Source organism: Callorhinus ursinus, unplaced genomic scaffold (assembly GCF_003265705.2).
Source record: "Callorhinus ursinus isolate GAN/ISIS: 27379988/994484 unplaced genomic scaffold, GSC_fseal_2.0 scaffold2, whole genome shotgun sequence".
Taxonomy (NCBI): domain Eukaryota; kingdom Metazoa; phylum Chordata; class Mammalia; order Carnivora; family Otariidae; genus Callorhinus; species Callorhinus ursinus.
Window position 1 is genome coordinate 51,655,051 of NW_027397064.1, and position 20,894 is coordinate 51,675,944.

At 37.6% G+C, this 20,894-nt stretch overlaps 1 protein-coding gene across 15 annotated transcripts in view; it reads left to right on the top strand.

Annotated features, from left to right (window-relative positions):
• The window catches only part of ZNF385B (zinc finger protein 385B), a 393,631-nt gene that overhangs the window by 356,344 nt on the left and 16,393 nt on the right, over window positions 1-20,894 (top strand). For all 15 annotated transcript variants that reach the window (XM_073881855.1, XM_025887583.2, XM_073881836.1 and 12 more), the window contains one exon: window positions 7,458-7,620. In XM_073881855.1, the coding sequence (XP_073737956.1) occupies window positions 7,458-7,620 (163 nt within the window). The remainder of the gene's footprint in view (window positions 1-7,457; window positions 7,621-20,894) is intronic.

Consider the following 20,894-nt stretch of genomic DNA (forward strand, 5'->3'; position numbering starts at 1 on the left):
AACTTTTAGACAACATCACACAGAATCAGAAACTAGAAGTCCACTTGGCTGATCATAGTGAAATATTTTGATATTTATGGGTAAATCAAAGTCAAAGCCATTTTTATTTTAGTTTTGCCTCCAGGAGACCAATATCACAAATATGAGAAGGTTGACCAGATTAATCTGGAATGAAAATTTCTAGTTTAATCTGGTGCTTTAGAGTAGAGACAACCTTAGTATGACTCAGGTTTGCTAAGTGACTGCTAAATATGTACAGTTTCATTGTTTTTTCTTAGTTTTATCTGTATGTTTTGAAAGGATATGGTATTAATATTTACATTTACATACTCACTTAATTTTGAATTATAAAATGTCTGCTCAGTTTTAAAAACTGGTTTTGGGGTATGAGTTTTACAACAAACCATCCTGTAAAAGAGATTTTTCAAACAAGTAATGATAAATAAATTATATATTAAACATATACAAGATATCACTAAAGCCATTCTTCAACCAATTTTCTGGTCATTGCACATTCAAAGTTACTTTGCCACTTTTGTCTACTTTAGGGATATTATTATATATCAAATATAAGGACACATAATGCAAATTCTAATTTTTGATTTATTTTGTATCATTTATGTAAATTTCCTTAATATGGAAATGGAAGTAAATGTAATACCTTCTAGACTGATTAAAAATTAATGTGTGGAAGCCTGGGAGCCTAATTTAAAAGACCGTCAGAAGACTTGAATTAGTTCGCTGGAGAGTCACAGCTTTAATGTGTAGATTTGAATTATATTGCATTACTCATCATTGAGTACCAAAAATTGCTCTTATAAAGCACATAATGGCAATCCATTTCCCCACTGAAAGATAGCAGCACTCTCACACATGTTAGATACTTAGAATGTAGCTGGGAAATCACTATAAACTCTGAGATACCCTTCTTTATACTTCAAGGTGGCTGAGAATTATTAACTAAAATTTCCCAGTTTAATATAAAATGTGAAAGTAATTAGGGAGAGGTAGACAATTTCCACTTGGAATACTTTGGGGGAAATCATAAAATAAATGACTTAGGAATATTAAATAATTATTACCAAATCCTTGATGTTTTATAGTATATTATATAAAAATAAAAGATGGTATCTATGTGTTTCATAAAAATTCTAAGATTTAAAAGTTCTAACAAATTAGGTCCTCCTATGCATAATTCTTTGAGAAAATTAGATAGTTTTATATGTTCTCATTATTTCATATTCAAGATTATGTTAGTGTACAGAACACTAATTTTCCCATTTTGGGCATAATAACTTAGAGAATCTAGATTATAAATGCATTGTGTGTGGAGTTCATGATTTGCACCCCTTAGGATTTAGGAGAGAAGTTAAGGGCATATTTCGCCAGAGTTTATCTAAACTTCATCTTGCCTCAACTGAACTCCAGAGCAAATACTAGGAGTTTACACATATATTTATCATTAAATTGACTCAGATATGGACCCCCAACCCAGAAGACAAAGTAAATATACCCTTCAAAATTGTAATGTAATACGAAATGGAGAAGTAAGCAGTCTTATTTTCTTAGGGTAAGCATTTCAGATACTTTCTGTGGAATTCCTAACTAAATTCTGATGATGTTAAAGAAATTGTGGTATTAAATAAATCTCATTTTCTAGTCCCTTATTTATGTTGAAAAAAATTCTCATACACCTCTTTCCCTTAGATTGGTGGGGGGGAAATCTTTTTCAAAATACAATGTCTATAATTTGCAATATTCATGAATAGAATTTGGAAATTAATATTCTGGGACAAACTTTACCTTGACACATATATATGGTTGAGGTGTTTCTTAACTGTGGCCTAATTTGAAAAAAAGGAGAACAGGAGAAGAGAGCAGAATTCAATGAAATGAAATAGTTTGGTTTCATTTGAAAGGATTTGGGGTTCAGATCACAGCTGACATAGTCAAGCTCATATAACTGTCTCTTTAATGCCCTGCTGTACACAATCCTAAGCTAGAAACATAGGATATAGTTGGATATTGAGGGTAAGAATCTTAGATTGCTGGGAATCATCTAAAGCTAATAATCCACCTTCACCCAACTGAGATATAAAACTCGCTGGGAAAATGATGCAAAATTTTGTTCACTTGGAACTCTGCAAGACTCAATTTTATTTTTTTTAAAAGCACTTTTTCTTTTTTAAAAAAAAAAGCCACTTTTTGCTGTATTCCAGATGATTTTAAACTCAAACTGTAGTGTTTTTCTGATTCATTATATAAATTCTGTCATAGTTGTTACGTCCATTTATAGCTTCTCCATGTTTCAATGTGTAAAGTAATTCCACCAATGAATCGTGCACCAGAAACACTAGCATCAAGACTTTTAGCTGGCTGCATTTGAAAAATTAACTTGATAACTTGAAGCCCACTAAAGATCTTGGCATCTTAAGAAATGAGTTAATTTGCCTAAATGGAATGTTTTGATAACGTGAACAAATATATATGTGATGCTCATGTATTCAAATAGTGGCATTTTAAAGTAGCCGCGGCTAAAGAACTCCACTTTTGTCTAATGATATTTGATAGAATGTAAATCAGGCCCAAAGAGCGTTAGCAGTCTAACATGCACATCATTTCTTCCTAGAGAGCCACTAGGTTTCTCTTTAGTAATCTAGAAATATTTGGAGTTGATGGGATTTTCTGCATTCGTACTGTAAAGCCATTGAATATGAAAGGCCGTGGCCAGTTCGAACCCTGGCCTCACAGGAATCCAGAGATCACCACCATTCGCTCACTCCCGGAGCTCTGCAATGTGGCAAACTCCGGAGAGGCTCTAGCAACCTGGAGTGTTTCACTTAGCTATAAAGTAGAAATTAGCAAAAACGTTACGTCCTTCTACGCTAAAAACCTCATATTGGTTATGATTTTTGTCTAGACATTGTTTTCAACAGATCTCAATAGATTGAGGATTGAATGAAATGAGTATCAAAGCCGGTGGTGTGTCGTTACTGATATTGTAGGCCTTACAATGGCAAATAGCAGCAGAAAGATTTACCAGCCATCTCTGGGTTAAGTAAGCCTTGTTCTTGGGTGCATGTTATGTTTCATACGCGGTAGCTTTGTCTCTGAGAGTGTGTGATTTTGTCAGCGCAGCAAGTGTTTGCAAACAGCCTTTTAATCGTTAATAATAGTTTATGTTAAAGGAAAAATTCAAATAGTTATTTAGCTAATACTCAGTAATCTTTAGTTTGTTCCTTAATATGCTTAGCTGTAGTATTTTTAAGTGCCATGCTTTTATCTCAAATAATTATTAAAGCTTCAATATAAATAATTTAGTTGTTGTTTTAATATAGGATTATAGTTTGGAGCAGAGGATAAGGTCTGTGATGCAAAAGCCACATCTCACTTTATAACCATATAAGGACACTCTTATACATTTTCTGTTTTACAGGGGATAATAACTTTCAGGGTAGCACGATGCAGCAGCCTTTCCCTGTTGTTCCTTTTATCTGTCTGTGTTCTGGTGATGCTGAGAAGCGGACGTGCCCAGGGAATGCGGCAGAGTTCACAGGACCTCACTACCCTAGCACATGCTGTTCCCTTTGCCTGAAATACCTCCCCCTCCGCCCTTCTGCTGCTTTAGAACCCTGCCCCCCAGGGCAGGCCCCAGCTGTGATGCCTCTTTTTCCTGAAGCTTCCGTGATCACCTCCAATCCAGAGAGCTTTACCTCTCCTATAACTTCTAGGCTTCTTTGTTGCTCTTTACATCCCATTTTATAATTCCACTCTCTGCTTTGAGTTGTAGTTCTTTGCATGCACGTCTTTTCCTTCCAACCACTCTTGTAAGTAGGGGTCTTTGTGCAATAATAAGAACATTTTCCCCTTGTTGGTGTAGCCTGTTTTTATGGTGGTTCATTTGACATCTTTTTCTATTTGACATTTTAGTGTATAGAGCTTCTCTGAAAATTAACTGACCTCTGCTATTTCCCATATAACACTGCTTAACATCCTGAAATCTAAGGTCTCAGAAAATTAGGCACCAATAGTTAGAATGATTCACTTTCTTTAAGGAAGAGAAGAGTTCTAATTATTTTTTTAAATGCAACAAGCTGAGTTCCACTGGTAAATAAATGGTTGAGGACTTTCTCTAGTAACATTGCTCTTCCCCGGACACTTTGTAAGTTTGTGCTTGGGAGTGTCCTTTCTATACAAGGTGAACACAGTTTAACATCGTGTTTCAAGATCCTAGGCATGTCCCTAAAGTCCAAATTAGAAATAAGGTAAAAACCAGAAATGGGAGCACAGTGAATTTTAGAAATATTTAGTGTTATGTTTTTATTTTTAAAGCAATACATCATCCCATTCTTTATCTTTTTTGTTTGGACCAGGGGGGTCCTGAGAGATGGAGAGGATTTGGGAAAGCAAAAGCCTTTAGTAACAAACGTGGAGATAAACAGAAGAGAAAATTCCAGGATGTCATTTCCTATCAAAGCTCTTCCTCTACCAGTAGGTGGTCTGGTTGCTCCTGGGGTGATCTGTGAGACAAAAACCTCAATCCTGAGGAATTCTCTTGTGGAGGTCAATATGGTGGCTTAGGCAACTCTCGAATTCAGACAGTTCTTGGCAAGAAAGTTTTCTTGGACCATTGCCAGTCAGGGGCACAACAGCACTTTTGGCAGAGAAGCAGAAAGCGGACCATTAGAGCTAGACAAATACGTGTCTCCTGTTCAGTGGCTGAGGTGTGTAAAGTAAGTCAGCTTGGTCAACCAGGTCTCTCAGAAGTGACACAAGAGCCGTTGTCAATTGGGCTTGATTTGTGCTGCCTAGTTCAGGGATTTTCTGGCTCTCGTCCTTGTTTCTTTCACTGCTCAACGAAGAAGAGTCCTAGATAAGGAAGTCAGGTTAATCGTGTTACTATTTAACAGTGTCTCAGTTTCACTTGAAGATTTGCCCAGGATTTAGAAGCCGTTGACACCGCCCCAGATACAGGACTGAGGATAGCAAAGTGCTCCTACCAAGAATACCAAACGGGAATTGAAAAGATGCCAAATGTGAGTGAGTGGTGCCGGCCACTATCTTTAGTCCATGAGTCCTTCCCAAATAACATCGAGTAGAAGCTAAGCTCCCTTGTTGCACTTCTCTCCGTGCCCCAGAACTCAAAAGGAAAGTGGATCGTGGCTATGAAGAGTTCTTTCCATCTTGGCATCCAGGGAGGTGTCACTTAGCTGGATCTTTATCTCAAGTGCTAATTGATGCTGTTAACTTTCTGCAGTGATGCCAGGAAATTGTAATGAGGAAATGACACTCCGCTTATCTAGTGCTAGGAGGTTTTATTTAGAGAACCATATGTTTCTTTAGCCGGAGGGCACTAAAGTAACATCGCACTATTTAGTATACTTGGAAAGATGAGTTGTTAGGTCTCCTGGTATCATGTAGAAATTGTTATATACCCAAAAGATGGGACTTCCTTAGCTCTTCAGGAAGGAGCAGGCCTAACATACTATGCTAGTATATTTCCCATGAATTCAGTCGATTTTTCCTACTCATAGAAACTTCTGTTAAGACATAATCTTCACTGAGTCATTAAAAGCAGTGTGGCTTCTTTGTGTGTATTTTTTCCTTTTATTAAAATTATATTGTTAACTTAGTGTGAGTATGTGTATGTAACTGTGTGGGCATACAGTTAAATAGGGGTGTCCATGTAAGCATTTCAGATCGACAAAATGCCTTCTACATCTACCTGTGTGACTTTCGATGTTATTTAACTTCTCTCTGCCTAGTTTTCCATCTGATTAATAATAATAACCTACCTCACAGAGTATTATGAGGACTAAATGAGCTATACATTTAGAACTGTGCTTGGCACACTCAATAATATTAGTCACTATTATTATCACTTCATGTTATCAACTTCTAAGTTTTTATTTGTATATTTTCTTATTTGTATCCAACCATCTACCTTAGCTGGATTTAAGCATTCTTGGTTCCTAATAAGTAAAGAACTTATGTTCCACTTTTCTGTCCCTTGGGACCGTTATTTTTTCCAACCAGACAGAGAATACTATGAGAAATCCTTGAGCCAACCAACTTAAGAGCAATTACAAGTCAGTGATGATCTACAATGATATTTATGAAAAGATATTCAGTAACTTAGGTACTGTGTGCAGTCAATATAAGGCTATTGACCTTGGATGGTCAGTGTTCTATGCTAAGGAAATCACGTACATCCCTTTAGTTGAAATATAGAATTAAAACCTGGCTTGTTCTGTCCATTGTCACTTCTACCCACCTACTTACACATGTGCTCACACACACACACACACACACACACACACACACACACCCCACCTGTATTCTGCTTGCTGAGGAAAATGAATGAAAACATTAGTATAATCATCTTCAAGTGCATACACGTGTATAAGGAAAATGGACATTAAAAAAAGTTATTATTTTAGAAATTTTGTAATGAGAACTCACTTTATGATGTTTATCATCCATTTCATCTTTATAACTAAGCTAATATGCCATATAATATATGTCTCCATTTGTTTTTTTGTTTTTGCCAAATGCATGTTTTTATTTTCAGGGTCTACTGAAAATGAAATTGAAGCGAATATACTTAGATTCTTTTGTTAATATGTGTATTCATGCTAGATGTCCAAAATATAAAATCCTTATTCTTTAGGCAGAGAGAAAATTTCCAAATACCAATAAATTAATTAAATGTTTTCTTGTTTTCCTGTAATTTGTTTTTGTCTTTTAAAGATTTTTAGTAGTCACTTGTCTTGATCTCTTTTCTTCCTTTTGATCTAGTAACGAAGTCACAGTTCCACCTATGCTTTGCATGTAAGTGAACGTAACACGAACTGCTTTGACTTCAGAATCACTTCTGAGATTAGAAACAAGGACTGTCCTTCCTTTGTGGCTTAAATTATCCATTCTTGGAAGTGGGATCTTCAAAATGCTGCGTGAAGCACATGTAGATGATTCTAAAATGTAGCTCCATTTCCACTCACAGCAGGTTGCTGTGTTACATCAGTTGCTCTTGGAGAGAGCAGAGCCTAGACGAAAGTAGATGCAGGGCAAACAGGTTTTTAGCTGAAGGGAAACAAAATGGAATGTTGTGGAAGGACACTCACAGCAGCTTGTTGCCAGCTCAATGTTTGAAAGTAACCCCAACGGGCAGTGGTGGGAGGGCACAAGGCATCACAATTGTGCCCTGGCCCTGTTGTCTACTCATAATAATGTCTGGTTTTTAAAGACACAGGTCCTCTGTGCTGTAGAGAAGGTTTCAATATGCAACACCCCCTTAGGAACTGGTCTACCACTTCATTAAATGCCAAAAACATAGTTGAGTGCTGAGTAGTAAATGTCCGTGGTGCCTATGATTGAATGTGTATTTTCCTGCATGATCATCCATTGTGGTGTTTGTAAGTAGCAAAAAAATGAGCCTGATTTGTTCTCCTTTGTAGAGCCAGGCCGAGGCCCACTACAAAGGAAGTAAACATGCCAAGAAGGTCAAAGCACTAGAGGCAACGAAAAATAAACCCAAAATGGTTTCTTCCAAGGACAGCGCAAAGGCTAATCCCAGCTGCTCCATCACTCCAATCACAGGCAACAGCTCTGACAAATCAGGTCAATGACACTTTTTGTTCTTTACATTCTTTGTGTTTCTCCGGGTCCCCTGCCCCAACCCCATTCTCCTCCCCTCAGCTGTTGCATGTTACTCTCCATGATTTGTTTTTATGATATTAATATGTTTCCTTCACAGGAAGGGTTATGTGTTTGCACGGAACCTAAGCATTTGATGTTACCATTCCATGTTGTTAAAATATATACATTTAAGTATATATATATGTGTGTGTGTGTGTGTGTGTAAATATATATATATATGTATATATGCATGAAAGTAAGTAGAGGCTACTTGGTCATAATGTGTTTAGACAAAAATTGAGAAATGGATCTAAAATACTGAGTTTATGACCTTTTTATTCATTTTATGTTTGGTTTTTGCTACAGACTTTTTCAGTGAAGGAATGCTTAAAGTTGTTTATTAATAGAATTTTTTATATTCTTTTACCACAGCAAAGGGGAGGGGAGGGTCCAAAAGGTGAAGTTTTCTGAGAGTGGCATTATTAAATGAATCTAGAAATGTGTTGTCATAAAAGATTTTGATTTTTGAAGGTCTGTGTAGAGTTCCCCTCAGAGTTACAAGTGAACTTGAGAATTTTAAAGGAGCTTTTTAAAGAGTTATGAATTGACTAGCAGAAGAGCACGTTACATAATTGGAAATGGGCTACTACAGGAAATGCCTCTTAAGAAGAGTCTGTATTTCATAGTCCAATGAATCAGCAGCTTTTCTGAGTAGGTTCAAACTGAATGATCAGAAAGAAGAGAAAAAAATCATTTTTCTAGCATGTATACCATGAAATTGGATGTTTAAAAGGTTTTCACACACTCACAACTGCCCCTCAGGCCCAAGATGGAGAAGTCCTCTTGTTTCAGTGACTAATTGAGGAACAAGGTCTATGAAAGGAGACTAAGAGCATATATCCCTTTCTCAATGTTTGACTCTATCTTCAGGGACCTCTCTGTTGTTGGAAGCACCCATGTGTGCACGTGTGTGCGTGCACTCACACACACACACACACACACACACACACATCTGATTCTCTTCTGCTCTTCAAATAATCATAGAATTTTAGAAGACTTAAGAATGCTTTCTTGTGGCTGCTCAGGGCTTTGGAGAAGAGCAAATCTACTACTACAAGAAGAAGTTTCAGAAAGCCTGGTAAGCCAAAAGACTATTTAGGAAGGGACAATAATTGATTAGGTCCCAGGAATGGTGGTTCCAACAGCTCTGCAGCCTAGGAGTGAGTTAACCCAAATTTGATAATAAAAATGTTTGTTCTTTGTGTGACAGAATCACCAAATCATGTTATCTGATGAACAGATGATAAATACTGGATTATTACATCACAGTTCTCCCCTTCTAAAGAACGAAGTATTTTTATGTATATTATCTAATTAATCCTTCACACAGGTCTATCAGATATTAGGGTTTACAAAATAGCAAACCGAGGTGGGGTCCACAGTGCAGGACTTATTTACCGGAGGTTACCCAGTGTTTGGAAGAACAGGATCCATTATCTCCTGACTTCCTGCCTGGTTTCATTTTCTACAGGATATTGTTGCCTCTATGAAACAACACCCTGCCAAAGGTTTTATTACCTGAATTATGCTCCTTAAGCACAGCAGAACTTATACACAAGATGATAAAACAATGGAAGTTAGTGTCACTCCATCCTTTCAGCTTATTTTCTGTCTTGAGCTAATGGCACAGTTGGTAGGTATTGTAAATGTTCCAGTATTGCTGTTGTGTGTGCTCAGTGCTCCCCTTAGTTATATTATTATTTGGGAATTGGGTTTGTCCAGGGATAGTAGTAAAAGTATTGAGCAGGGAAAAAAAATGTTAAAAATGGAAACTGAGAAGGATCAATGAAAGAAGAACCAATAAAAGTATAGAAGACGATTAAAGAAGGAAAGATGTGGAAGAAGAGGAAAGGAAGTATAAAAAAGAAGTCAAAGACTAGGGGACAGACCCAAGGAAAGAGGAAGATAGAAATAGAAAATCAGGGGCTTGGGTCATAATCACAGCATTTCTTACACCTCTACGGTAACCAATGAGCATATGTTAAAGTTTAAACAACTCAAGGCATTTATTCCTACCATCAAATACTAGTGAGGTCTCAATGAAAGAGACTTTCTAAGCACTTGTGTTTGCCTAGTAAGCAATAGGAACACACCAGGGTCAAGTATAGCAGTGGTATAAACAAGGAAAGAGAACTGAGATCTAGAATGACCCTAGGGGACGAGAGTGGGGAGAGAGGAAAACAAATCTCAACCGCAGAATCTCTTCTCCAGCAGCTCTGTGGTGGTCTCTAATCCTGCATCCTCTGCTTGCTCTGCACTTCTCTATCCACCCCCCAAATACTTGGTCTAATAGTATGGGCTTCACTCACTGTGTCACTGCCGAGACTTGGACCAGAAGTAATGGCAACCACCTATATTTTGGGGTTACCTCATTTTCTGTGTTTCCTTACTCAAAATCTGTATAAATGATTTGATAATTCATTGGTTGGGTCATTCAAATTATTTCTTCATTTCCCCATGTTTTCTATAAATATTAATACTAATGAACTATTTTATCTGTTCTATCATATCCACAAAGGCAATACCAAAGCTGTTAGAGATGGCACTATTTAAAAATAAAGTGGGTTGTGTTTGTTAAATAGATAGATATTCTTTTGTCAACTTCAAATGAATATCAGCCTCTAAGCAAGAATTCCCACATATATGTAGTACAATTTTCAAGTTGGAAAATTAGAAATTTTGCCCAAATGGGAAATCTGGTCTAAACAATGTGATAAGTAACCTTTTGCTAACTACCTATTTCTAAATCCTTAAAAGGTTCCCACAGCCTTGTCAGAGTTATAGATTTTTTGGAAACTGGTTTTTATTCCATTTTAAACCCGATTTTAGAGGGCTTCTAAGTAGCTCAGTCAGTTAAGCATCTGACTCTTGATCTCAGGTCTTGATCTCAGGGTCATGAGTTCAAGCCTAGCGTGGAGCCCACTTAAAACAAACAAACACACACACACACACACAAAATCCCTGTTTTAAAAGATCAGAAGACACAAAAACCCGTCCTTCATAAATGGTCTAGGTGGAATGTAGAGAGGAAGAAGGAGAAGGGAAGAGGAATAGTGACTGTGGCACTTAATTTGACCAAATGTTTTATTTCGGACAACATTGTCTCTAAGGAGTCAGCTAGAAATTAGAGTAACAGTCACAGTGAAAAATCATGGTTGACTGCCAATTCTTATGAGACTGAAGTTACCTAGCAGTGGTCTTTCTCTTCTGAATGAAGAGTTCCTGTCAAGTGGGCTTAAGTATCTACATGATTCTTAGATATTTAAATCAAAATGAATATTTGTATTACTTGATGTCTCAGCCACCAGATTTCAAATATCCAGGCTCACAACATCATATGATTGACTAATTCAATTTCCATCCTCATATTTTAGCATCAGTAACTTAGCAATAGAGGGCAAGTCTTGTTCAATGAGGGCAAATCTTGAGGGAGAGGAAATAGCCAAATGTTAAGGGATGGAGCTTTTGGGAGGGCAGCACCCTGGGATTCACAAATATCAGTCAAGGAAAAGTGTTATTTCAGAGTATCTAACAAGGAGCATGGGACCCACAGATGACCTCTGTCTTTTCCTCAAGAGCACAGATTATTTATTCTAAGAAGTGGCCTAACGATCTTCCAAAAGTTAGAAAAGCTTTATTACTTGCCATTTTGGCACTTGGGACAACCATATGTATTTTTTTTAATTTTATGATCCATTTGGAGATATCATGTGGCTCACCTTGTAGCTGGATCTGTGCAATCCAAATAAATTTGTTATAATGGAGCTATCAGATATAAACATTTCAGGGTATCGTGGCAAGCTTTCTTTTTTTCCTCTGAGGTCAGTAAACAAAATGAGTTTAAACCATAATAGCTTGTATTTCATTTATTGTAAGAAGTTCTGACCACATGATTGAAAAAATTAAATATGTTTCATTAAAGGCTGTTAAAAATAGTTGTCCCATTCACCTTTTAGAAGTTGGGATAGAATTAGATGTAAAATCCAAAGAAATGTTTTCATTTCTGGATCTATCCCAACTTTTAATGATGCATCAATGGGAGTTCAAAACATGGTAGGAGGGAGGAGAAATGTGCTTTAGGAGAATTAGGGTCAAAACACAGCAAGCATTAAGCAGCTTCAGGAAGATGGCTGGAACATATTAACCAGACACTCGACCCAAATTTCTCCCTGGAGTTCAAGTGTCATAATGCCATATGACAGTACACTTCCCTGTGATAATATGCCCTATACATCAAATTGAATGCTCTTTGTGACAGCATTTAACCCCTCATAACAGGTTCAGAAAAACCCAGAGCCTTCAAAAAGCCGTATTTCTTGAAAATAATAAAATATTTTTATAATCAACCTTGATAAAATATTGTGGTAGTCAACCTAATGGTACATATGTCTAGTCTTTAGCCCTAGATTTTTTTAATTAATTAGATATCAAATGGGGAAAATCCATTTCTAGTTCAAAGTATAGAAAGCTATTTAGAGCTAAACAGCCTTTAATTAGTTTCTGTCTAAACAGATGAAAGCAGATGGAATGATTCAAAATGCTATAGATGTATTTATAAATGCAATTAAGAGCAAAGATAATGAAACCAGCATGTTCTGCTTGAACTATAACAATAGGAACACCTTAAATTTGTTCAATTTATAAAATCCAGTCACATATATGTTTTTGTATGACCCTCTCAATATCCCTGTGACTGTTAGGGCAGAAATTAGTATCCATCTTTCATTCAGTCATGCAACAAACTTTATATCCATTTATTTACTCAAGAAATATTTATTATTTATACTAAATGGTATTTTATATATATATAAATATATATATATACACACACAGATACTAGGGTGCAACAGTGAACACAAAAACATTTTCTTGCCCTCGAAGAGCTTCCAACCTATTATGTATTTTTTTAATGTGTTGGATATTAGGGCTACAAAGAAAAATAATATATGGTTGCCACCTTCAAGCTGCCCCCCAAAATATGGTAATGATGAGGAACCTGGGTCTAAGAAAAGTGAAATAGTTCATGTGTGGTTGAACTATTCATATCCCAGTAAAGTCAGGACTTCCTGTTCCAAGCATATGTCATTACTCCCATTACTTCTAAACTTCTCTTCCCTAGGAATATATACAAGTATCCCAATGGGCAAAGTCAGAAACCACTAAACCACTTTTTTAAGAATTAGTGAGTAGAACCGTACATTACTTTAGTTCCCCCCCCAAGTTTTTATTTAAATTCCAGCTGTTAACAGAGTGCAATATTAGTTTCAGGTGTAGAACCTAGCGATTCATCACCCATGCACAACACCCGATGCTCATCACAAGTGCCCTCCTTAATACCCAGCACCTGCTTAACCCCAACCCCCTGCCCACCTTCCATATATTACTCTTAAATTACTTGCTGACTGTTGATATTTTTCAGGAGAAACTATGGCACTGTAAGAAACATTAAGGCTTTGTTTTATTAATAATCCTTAGTTCTTATGCAATATGTTTGTAGCATTTAACTGCAATAGAACAAAGCTTTAAACATTACAGATCTTTTCCAGAGCAAGTTTGAATGAAAACACTCATTTCGGGTAAATGACAAATGTTCTCAAAGCTCCAGTTTGACAATTACAGATTTTACATATCTAGAGCCAAATATACTCACTGAAATAGAGGTGGACACTGGGTAGGGCATCCCCAATATGACAAAAGCCTTGAACTGCCCTCTAAAGGATCCAGCTGGATTGTCCTAAACTCTTTCCACAGATTCAGTAGCGTTTTGAATCATTCCATCTAAAACAGTCCCACTGGGGATAGGAAGATGGTTTTGTTTAGCCCATCCTCATGATCGTACCATGGGAGCTGTGAGATGACAGTGTCAGAAAAGACAAAAGAAGGAAGGAAAGGGGATAGAATACCACAAAACAGCTCATTTTCGTCTTCAGCATATTGTGCTTCTACATTGTGGCAATTCCTCAGGTATGAACCCAGAGTAGTTATCAACCAGCAGATCAGTAGGATTTACCTGGAAAGGCTATAGTTCAGCTTTTTATGGTTACCCTATTGCTTTTGAAAGTGTATTTTCCATTTTGTCGAAGAGTCTTTCTGCCAAGGATACAAATGGCAAGACACTTGCCTCATCATTTTTATGGGTTCCCCTGTGTGTTTCATAGTTTTTATGTGTTGTTACAAATGGGGCCAAGTTTTCCAAATGTCAACTTCTCATTTCCGCTCATTGCCACAGGACTCCATTGATTAGCCAGCAAGGTCTTTGTAACTGCCTCTTCCCCCCTTTCTGTCTCTAGCAACAGGACCTTGTGCTGTTGAGTTGAAGAAAATGATAGTTTTCTGCTTTGGCAGCATCTGTCATTTATAGACAAGTGCCATCATAAATTTGGCATACATCTATCCAAATCCGGGAGGCCGAGATTTAGTATCCCTCATAAAATAATAGATTAACTATATTTATGACAAACATCTTAAATCTGAAGTTCTGGGGTACAATCATGTAGAACGTAAATTGAGTCCCATCTGTCTAAAGAGAACAGACCATTATACCAAGGCTCATATTTTCATGAAATGTACATATATCATTAAGACTTTCAAAGTCAATTTAAAAAATGAAACTGCCTCCATCTTTGCCCATCCACCTTGAATTTGACAACAGCATTCTGCCAGGCAAGGCTGAAGATTCTTAGTTAAGTGTTTGTCAGACTCTGGAAACTAACTTCTGAAACTTGTGAGGATTTTATATTGCTTCGAAATAAGACTATTTATTGTTAGTTTCTCCACTTTGAAAGCTATTTCCTTAGCATCACTCTAAGAAAGTGAACCAAAAGTTGAGACTTCCTTATGATTTGCTGAGGTTCTATTAACTTGTAATTTACTAGGGATACGTTATAAACCATTCCAAAAAGCAAAACCTTGGCTATCTCCTCATTAAGGCTTATATCACTATCAAAAACTTTCCTCATCTTCCGATGTATTTTAACTGGTATTCTTCTCTTTTGATTACACTTATTTACAACCTTTTGGCATTGACAAGATATTGGAATATAGAAGATTTTATATGTACATCGAATAATTTTGTAAATGCACAACCGAAAATGCCCCTGAGGTTGTAACAAAGGTTATTACATACATTTTATGACATTCCACTTATTTGCTTCAGGAAGAATTCTCTGACAGTGAAATATTTTTTGAGATGGGTGGATGATCAAATAGAATCACTCAGTAAATATTTGTAGACTCTGTGTTCAGGGCACTGGTACTAGGCACTTTGGGGGATTCTAGGCCCAATTCTGATGGTACCACACAAAATTTAGCTTTATGGTATAAAACTTAAAGTATTTTTCTTAGAAACATTTATAAAATATTTCCCCGTCCTTGATTTCTTGCTCTGAGAAGTACTGAGAATCAGTATTTCATCCTGCACATGGCAGTATTGTGGATACTGGGCATGGTATCACACATTAATAGTTTGGTGCCCTCTTTTTTATAGGCCAGCTCTGTTCAATAAAATACTCTGTGGTGATGAAAATGGTCTGTACTCTGTGTTGTCCAACATGAGTGCCATGAGCCACACATAGCTATTCAGCACTTTAAATGTGGCTTGTGCTACTGAGAAACTGAATATTTAATTTTATTTAATTTTAAGTACTCCTCATGGCTACTGAATTGGACAGCGCATCTGCAGATGGTGGTACTCTTTGCTCTTTTAACTAGCCGTGACTCCAGAGAAGGCATTATGTTCTCTGAGCCTCTGTTTTCTCATCTATAAATTGGGAATAATGCCCTCCCTACATCACAGTGGTGTTTTATGAATCAAATGAAAAGATTTTGCAAATACTTAGCAAAATGTAAAGCATAATAAAAATGCCCATTATTCATGTTCTTACAGTTTGGGGTTTTTCCCTTTTGTGGAGCTGTCCCTTCTTGCTGCTATCCATGAAAGGTGATAGGTGCCCCTTGTGGTGGGCAGATACCATCATCTTCCATTATGCTGCACCTATTATAGTTTATTCTAGAAAAACAGGTCCAATCTTATTAGAATTATATGCAAAAATAATTTTAACAGCAGTACTACTAATAATTAATGTGTAAGTGAATGATTATTGTGCGCCCAATGTTAATATGCTAAATGTCTTATATATACTATCTTATTTAATGATATAGTCGTCTGATGGACACTAGAAAGTGAGATCTAGTGAGGGGAAATGGTGGCTTAGAGTCATTCAGAGAGAAGGTAGCTTCAAGCCCAGATTCTCACCCAGGCAGCCCCTATGCAACCTTTGGATGAAGGTGCATGAACTTTAACCGTACGTGCTTTCTGAAGGTTATTTGAGATTTTTTTCACTAAGTGACACTTCTAGATGTCTGACACCTCAGAAAGGTGTGTTATTTCTATTCCCACCCTCTTTTACAACTGGTTTTATTTTTGAGAAATCAAGTTTTGAGTGTCTTTGAATAAGGATATATTAACCAAGGTATGATTTTTGAGTGTCGTTTACCTACCTTGTATGTATAATGTAGTAAAAAGAGCATGAGCTTGAAGTCAGACAGATTAGCTCCACTTCTCACTGACCAGATAACTTTAATCAAATCATGTTCACTGACCTGTTTTCCCATCTGTTAGAAGGGAGGGCTAAGACCTACCTCCCAGAGTTGTCAGGATTAATGAATCAATAATGGCAGCTTCGGTGCCTATCACATAACAGATACTCAATAAATGCTAGCCATAAAAGGCAACCATTGTTCAAAGAAATTTCCCATCCCCGTCCTTTTGACTCTATGACCATTCCATGCCTTGCTGCCATGCAACAGTGACCTGTACTTACTCTCCTCTTTATGGGCTTGTTTTATTATCTCATAGTAATTATTTACACTTGTGTTTTCCTTCCAGACATTAAGGCTTGATGAGCCTGACTCTCCCAGTGGGACATGTAAAGATGTGGAAGGACTTCCTTGGTCTTCCTCACATTTCTATACATGGAGGAAATGTCTTTCTACTCATTCTCCCACTGCTTAAAGTATCTCGTCTGTTATGGCCTCTGCAGCTCCCGGTACTTCATCCCCCACATGGCAGTCACATAGGTAGCATATATTAAATTAATACCATTCAGAAGACTTTCACAGGGAAGCTGCAACACCTTCTATAGTTATGGACATGGCGAGAGGACACTGGTTAGCTCTTTTTCCTTTGTCTTCAATAAGATGGATACCCCACCTCACAGGTCAGCAATCTGCCCTCTACACAGTTACAGTATTAAAAGAAAGGATATCCCAACACATCTCCATTTGTTAAGGCAGAAAACTGGGTGCTTCCTGTGGAGAAGCAGCCCCACCTTGAGCCAGGGTTGGCTACTGCGGAGGAGAAGGGAGGGTGTGATGGGAATAAGAAGCACACTCCTGCCTGACAAGTCCCTGCTGGCATTTATGTCAGTAAATGAGAAACTTGTCAGCTCATACATTTTATTTCTGGCTTCTTATAAAAACTTTTCTTAGTGTGCAATTTTTTAAATAATTTGTGTATGCTATTAACTAGTTAGCCTCTAGGAAATATGTGCTTTGTTTTCTTTCAAATATGAAGTGACATAAATACTAGAATTTCTTGCCATAACAGATTATTTTATTCCTTGCTTGCAAGTATTTGGACTTCTGTCATAGTTTTATGATAATTTTTACTCATTTAACTAGCAAAATGGCCATATTTAAGTTAAAACAATTTGTCTTTCCTACAATATCTTTGTTCTTAGTTCTCTGTTAATAAAATATTTTTACTCCATGGGAAATTAATTAGGATACCACATTTTGAGTTAAGGAAAAGTTATTCATTTTATTCTTTTCAACAAAAATTTTATCCAGTCCTTTGATTAATCCATAAGATTAAATATCCAGTAAGAGTTTTTTTGAGTATTTTGAAAAACTGCTAGTAGATGTCTGTTTATGTCACTTATGGCATTTTAAATTGAGAGAACCCTTTTAGAAAGCAACATCATAGAATAAATAAAAAACCATAAAAATGTTCATCCCATTAAACTAGTTAATTCCTCTTCCTGTAATTTATACTAATGAAATAATCCTAAATACAAAGCAAAAAAATAAAATGTTACATATGAAAATGCCTACTGTAGCAGTATTTGTATTAATGAAAAGTGGAAACAATATGATCAGTACCAGGGAAGTTATTTCAGTAAAGTACTTGTACCTACTACAATATTATGCAGCCTTACAGTAAATGAAAGCAACATGAAAAATGCATGTAATACACTAGATCAAAAGTTACAAAATGGGTTGTTCATGCATGTATGTATTAAGCCCCCACTGAATACGCTGTGTCATGCTAGGCACTGGGTATGTGTTAGTGAATCAGGCGGACTCGGGCCACGCCCTCTTGAGAGTATACCCTCTGGAAGGGTAAATGCTGAACAAGTAATAAACTACATGAAAAGAGACGGGTGCTGACCTTGTCTGGGAAGGAAAGGAAGCCCTAGGCAGAGGACTTAAGCTCCCTCTGCCTCATGGGAAGGAAGGTAGCCTTGCAAACAGGGGCCCCGGTTTGTGGGGAGGGCGTGGAAGGGAAGAAGGACCAGTACACCACAGGACTCAGATGTGAAAGACGGCCTGGTTTACATAATCGAAGCACTGAGAGGACACTTGGGGACAAGGAAGGGAATTTATTAGGGTGTTGGTAAAAAAGTGGTTGAAATGATGGCTAGGAACAGAAGGAAGGCAGCATGAAGTGATGGGTGTCAACACAGAGGTTCTTAACCACTTTGGGTGCCATGGATTCCTGTGGCCTAGTCTCAGAATGACATTTTTATTTGTTTTCATTGCTTTTTTTTAAAGTAATCTCTACAACAAGCATGGGGCTCGAACTCATGACCCCGAGATCAAGAGTCCCATGCTTCACTGACCGAGCCAGGCAGGTGCCCCTCAGAAGGATGTTTTTAAATCCATAAAATGAAAATTAATAGTTTTACAAAGAAAACCAAGTATACTGAATGCCGTTGTTGAATTTTTATGATGATATAGTAACATAACAATAAGGCATTAAATAAGATCTAGCAACAGGTCTAATATCGACGATAATTTTGAAGTAATGTGAGGCATAAACAGAGTTTCAAGCTTTTTATGACTACTGTAATATCTGATGAAAATATCTTGTTTCTATTAGTGGACAAGGTTGCAGGTACTGTTAAGACTGCTGGTGTTTTTTGCCTTCTTTTATAATTGAAGAAATGCTAAATTTCAATCAGAGATAAATGAAAATAAAGATTTTTTTTTTTTTTTGCCACCAAGTTCATGGATCCTGTGAACTCATAGGCCCCTTGGGAGTCCATAGACCAACCCCCAGTTAAAAACTCCTGCTTAGTGTGGAAGGCTTATGGGTTTTTTTTTTCCCCTCTATTTCCACATACTGTTATTTGCATAATAACTTCCAATGACTAGATGAGTTTATATACCTCAGGGCGTGGGTAGGATGGGAAAGAAATTTGTAGCCATAAGGCCCCATGTCACAATATTCCTAAGGGATCTAGATGATGAGAACCTCTAGACAGCCCTTTGGGTGCCTAGGCCTCTTGAATTAACATCACTTTTTAAAGGAGACTCTCTGTGGTCAACAGACTTTCTCCTGCAACCCATAGGCCTTAAAGAAAAAGCCACCTTTGGGCGCCTGGGTGGCTCAGTTGGTTAAGCGACTGCCTTTGGCTCAGGTCATGATCCTGGAGTCCCGGGATCAAGTCCCGCATGGGGCTTCCTGCTCGGCAGGGAGTCTGCTTCTCCCTCTGACCCTCTTTCCTCTCGTGCTCTCTATCTCTCATTCTCTCTCTCTCAAATAAATAAATAAAATCTTAAAAAAAAAAAAAGAAAAAGCTGCCTTGGGCAATTTCATAATAAAGCAGCAGATTGAATTTGGGCACAAATGCTAGATCCAAAGTGTAAAAGTATGATTGGCTTTTAGCAGCAGTATATTTTTAAAAGGATTAGTAGTTTTCTTACACGTGGGCACTCCAGCCCCTGAATGTCTGTAGTCTCCTTAGGACAGGCAGTACCCAGTCAGTCCATAAAGAGTGGCAGCCCACACCCATCTCCCAGGGGCAGCCTGACGCAATGAGCTTGTTTGAAGAAAGTAATGGTTTTTTGTTTTTTTTATTTTCTCTATTAAATAAAGATACATTTTTTAGATGAAGAAAGACTCAGTGCCCTCATTATCTCTCAGGCTGACCTTTCCCTTGTCAGTCTACCTGGAGTTTCAAAGCTAACCCCTAAATTCTGCATCTAGAGAGGGAAGAGATGGGAGGAGCAGAATTCAGATGTTTTTCCTTATACCTTGTGAACCCATGTTTCCTCTGTAAATGGTCATTCATTTAGAAGGAAAAGAACCTACTCCTCATTCCACCTAGAAAATTAGTTTTTAAATCTTAGTCCTGGCTTTGAATCATCACTGGACCTACTCCCTGAGGGACTTGATTTGAGTGACAGGAGTTACTTATTCTATTTTCCATAATAAAGCTGCCTCAGAAATAACTGTTTCACATCTCTCAGTGACAAATAGGAAAAGGAGCAATTTTTCAACCTGAAGAAGTTGAAATATGATTTCTCTATTGTACAAGTCAAATGGTTGGAAAACTACACAAAACAGGAGAAAGCTGTTCATTAGATTCCAGCTCTAGCAAACAAGCCCTCTTTTGTGCTCCCTTAGAAAAGTGACATGCTCACTAGAATCCGTGCCAACTCATTCATACAGAGGTGGGCTACCAGCTTTTAACAGGGAGCTACTTGGAGATGCCACTGTTTTATCTGAGTGTGAGACCAGCAGCTTCTGCCCCTCAGCAAAGTGGCATGAAGACGACGGGGCGATTGTCATGCAGAGCTAGGCAATGACTGCCATTTCATCGGACCACAGAATCACTGCAGGGTGTAGCCCAGTGGCCAGACCCCAACTGACAGGGGCTTTCAAATGGAAAGAGCGGGATATCCTAACTCTGGACCACAGTCTGGCAGAAAACGACAGTACAGGACCTGTTTTGAACTTACAAAATCGGTCACCTAACTTTCATGGGTCCTAACGTACTTCCAATAAATAAGCTTTTTTGTTTTTTTAAAGTAAGGACCTAGAGGGGCACCTGGGTGGCTCAGTCGGTTAAGCATCTGCCTTCGGCTCAGGTCATGATCCCAGGGTCCTGGGATCGAGCCCCGCATCGGGC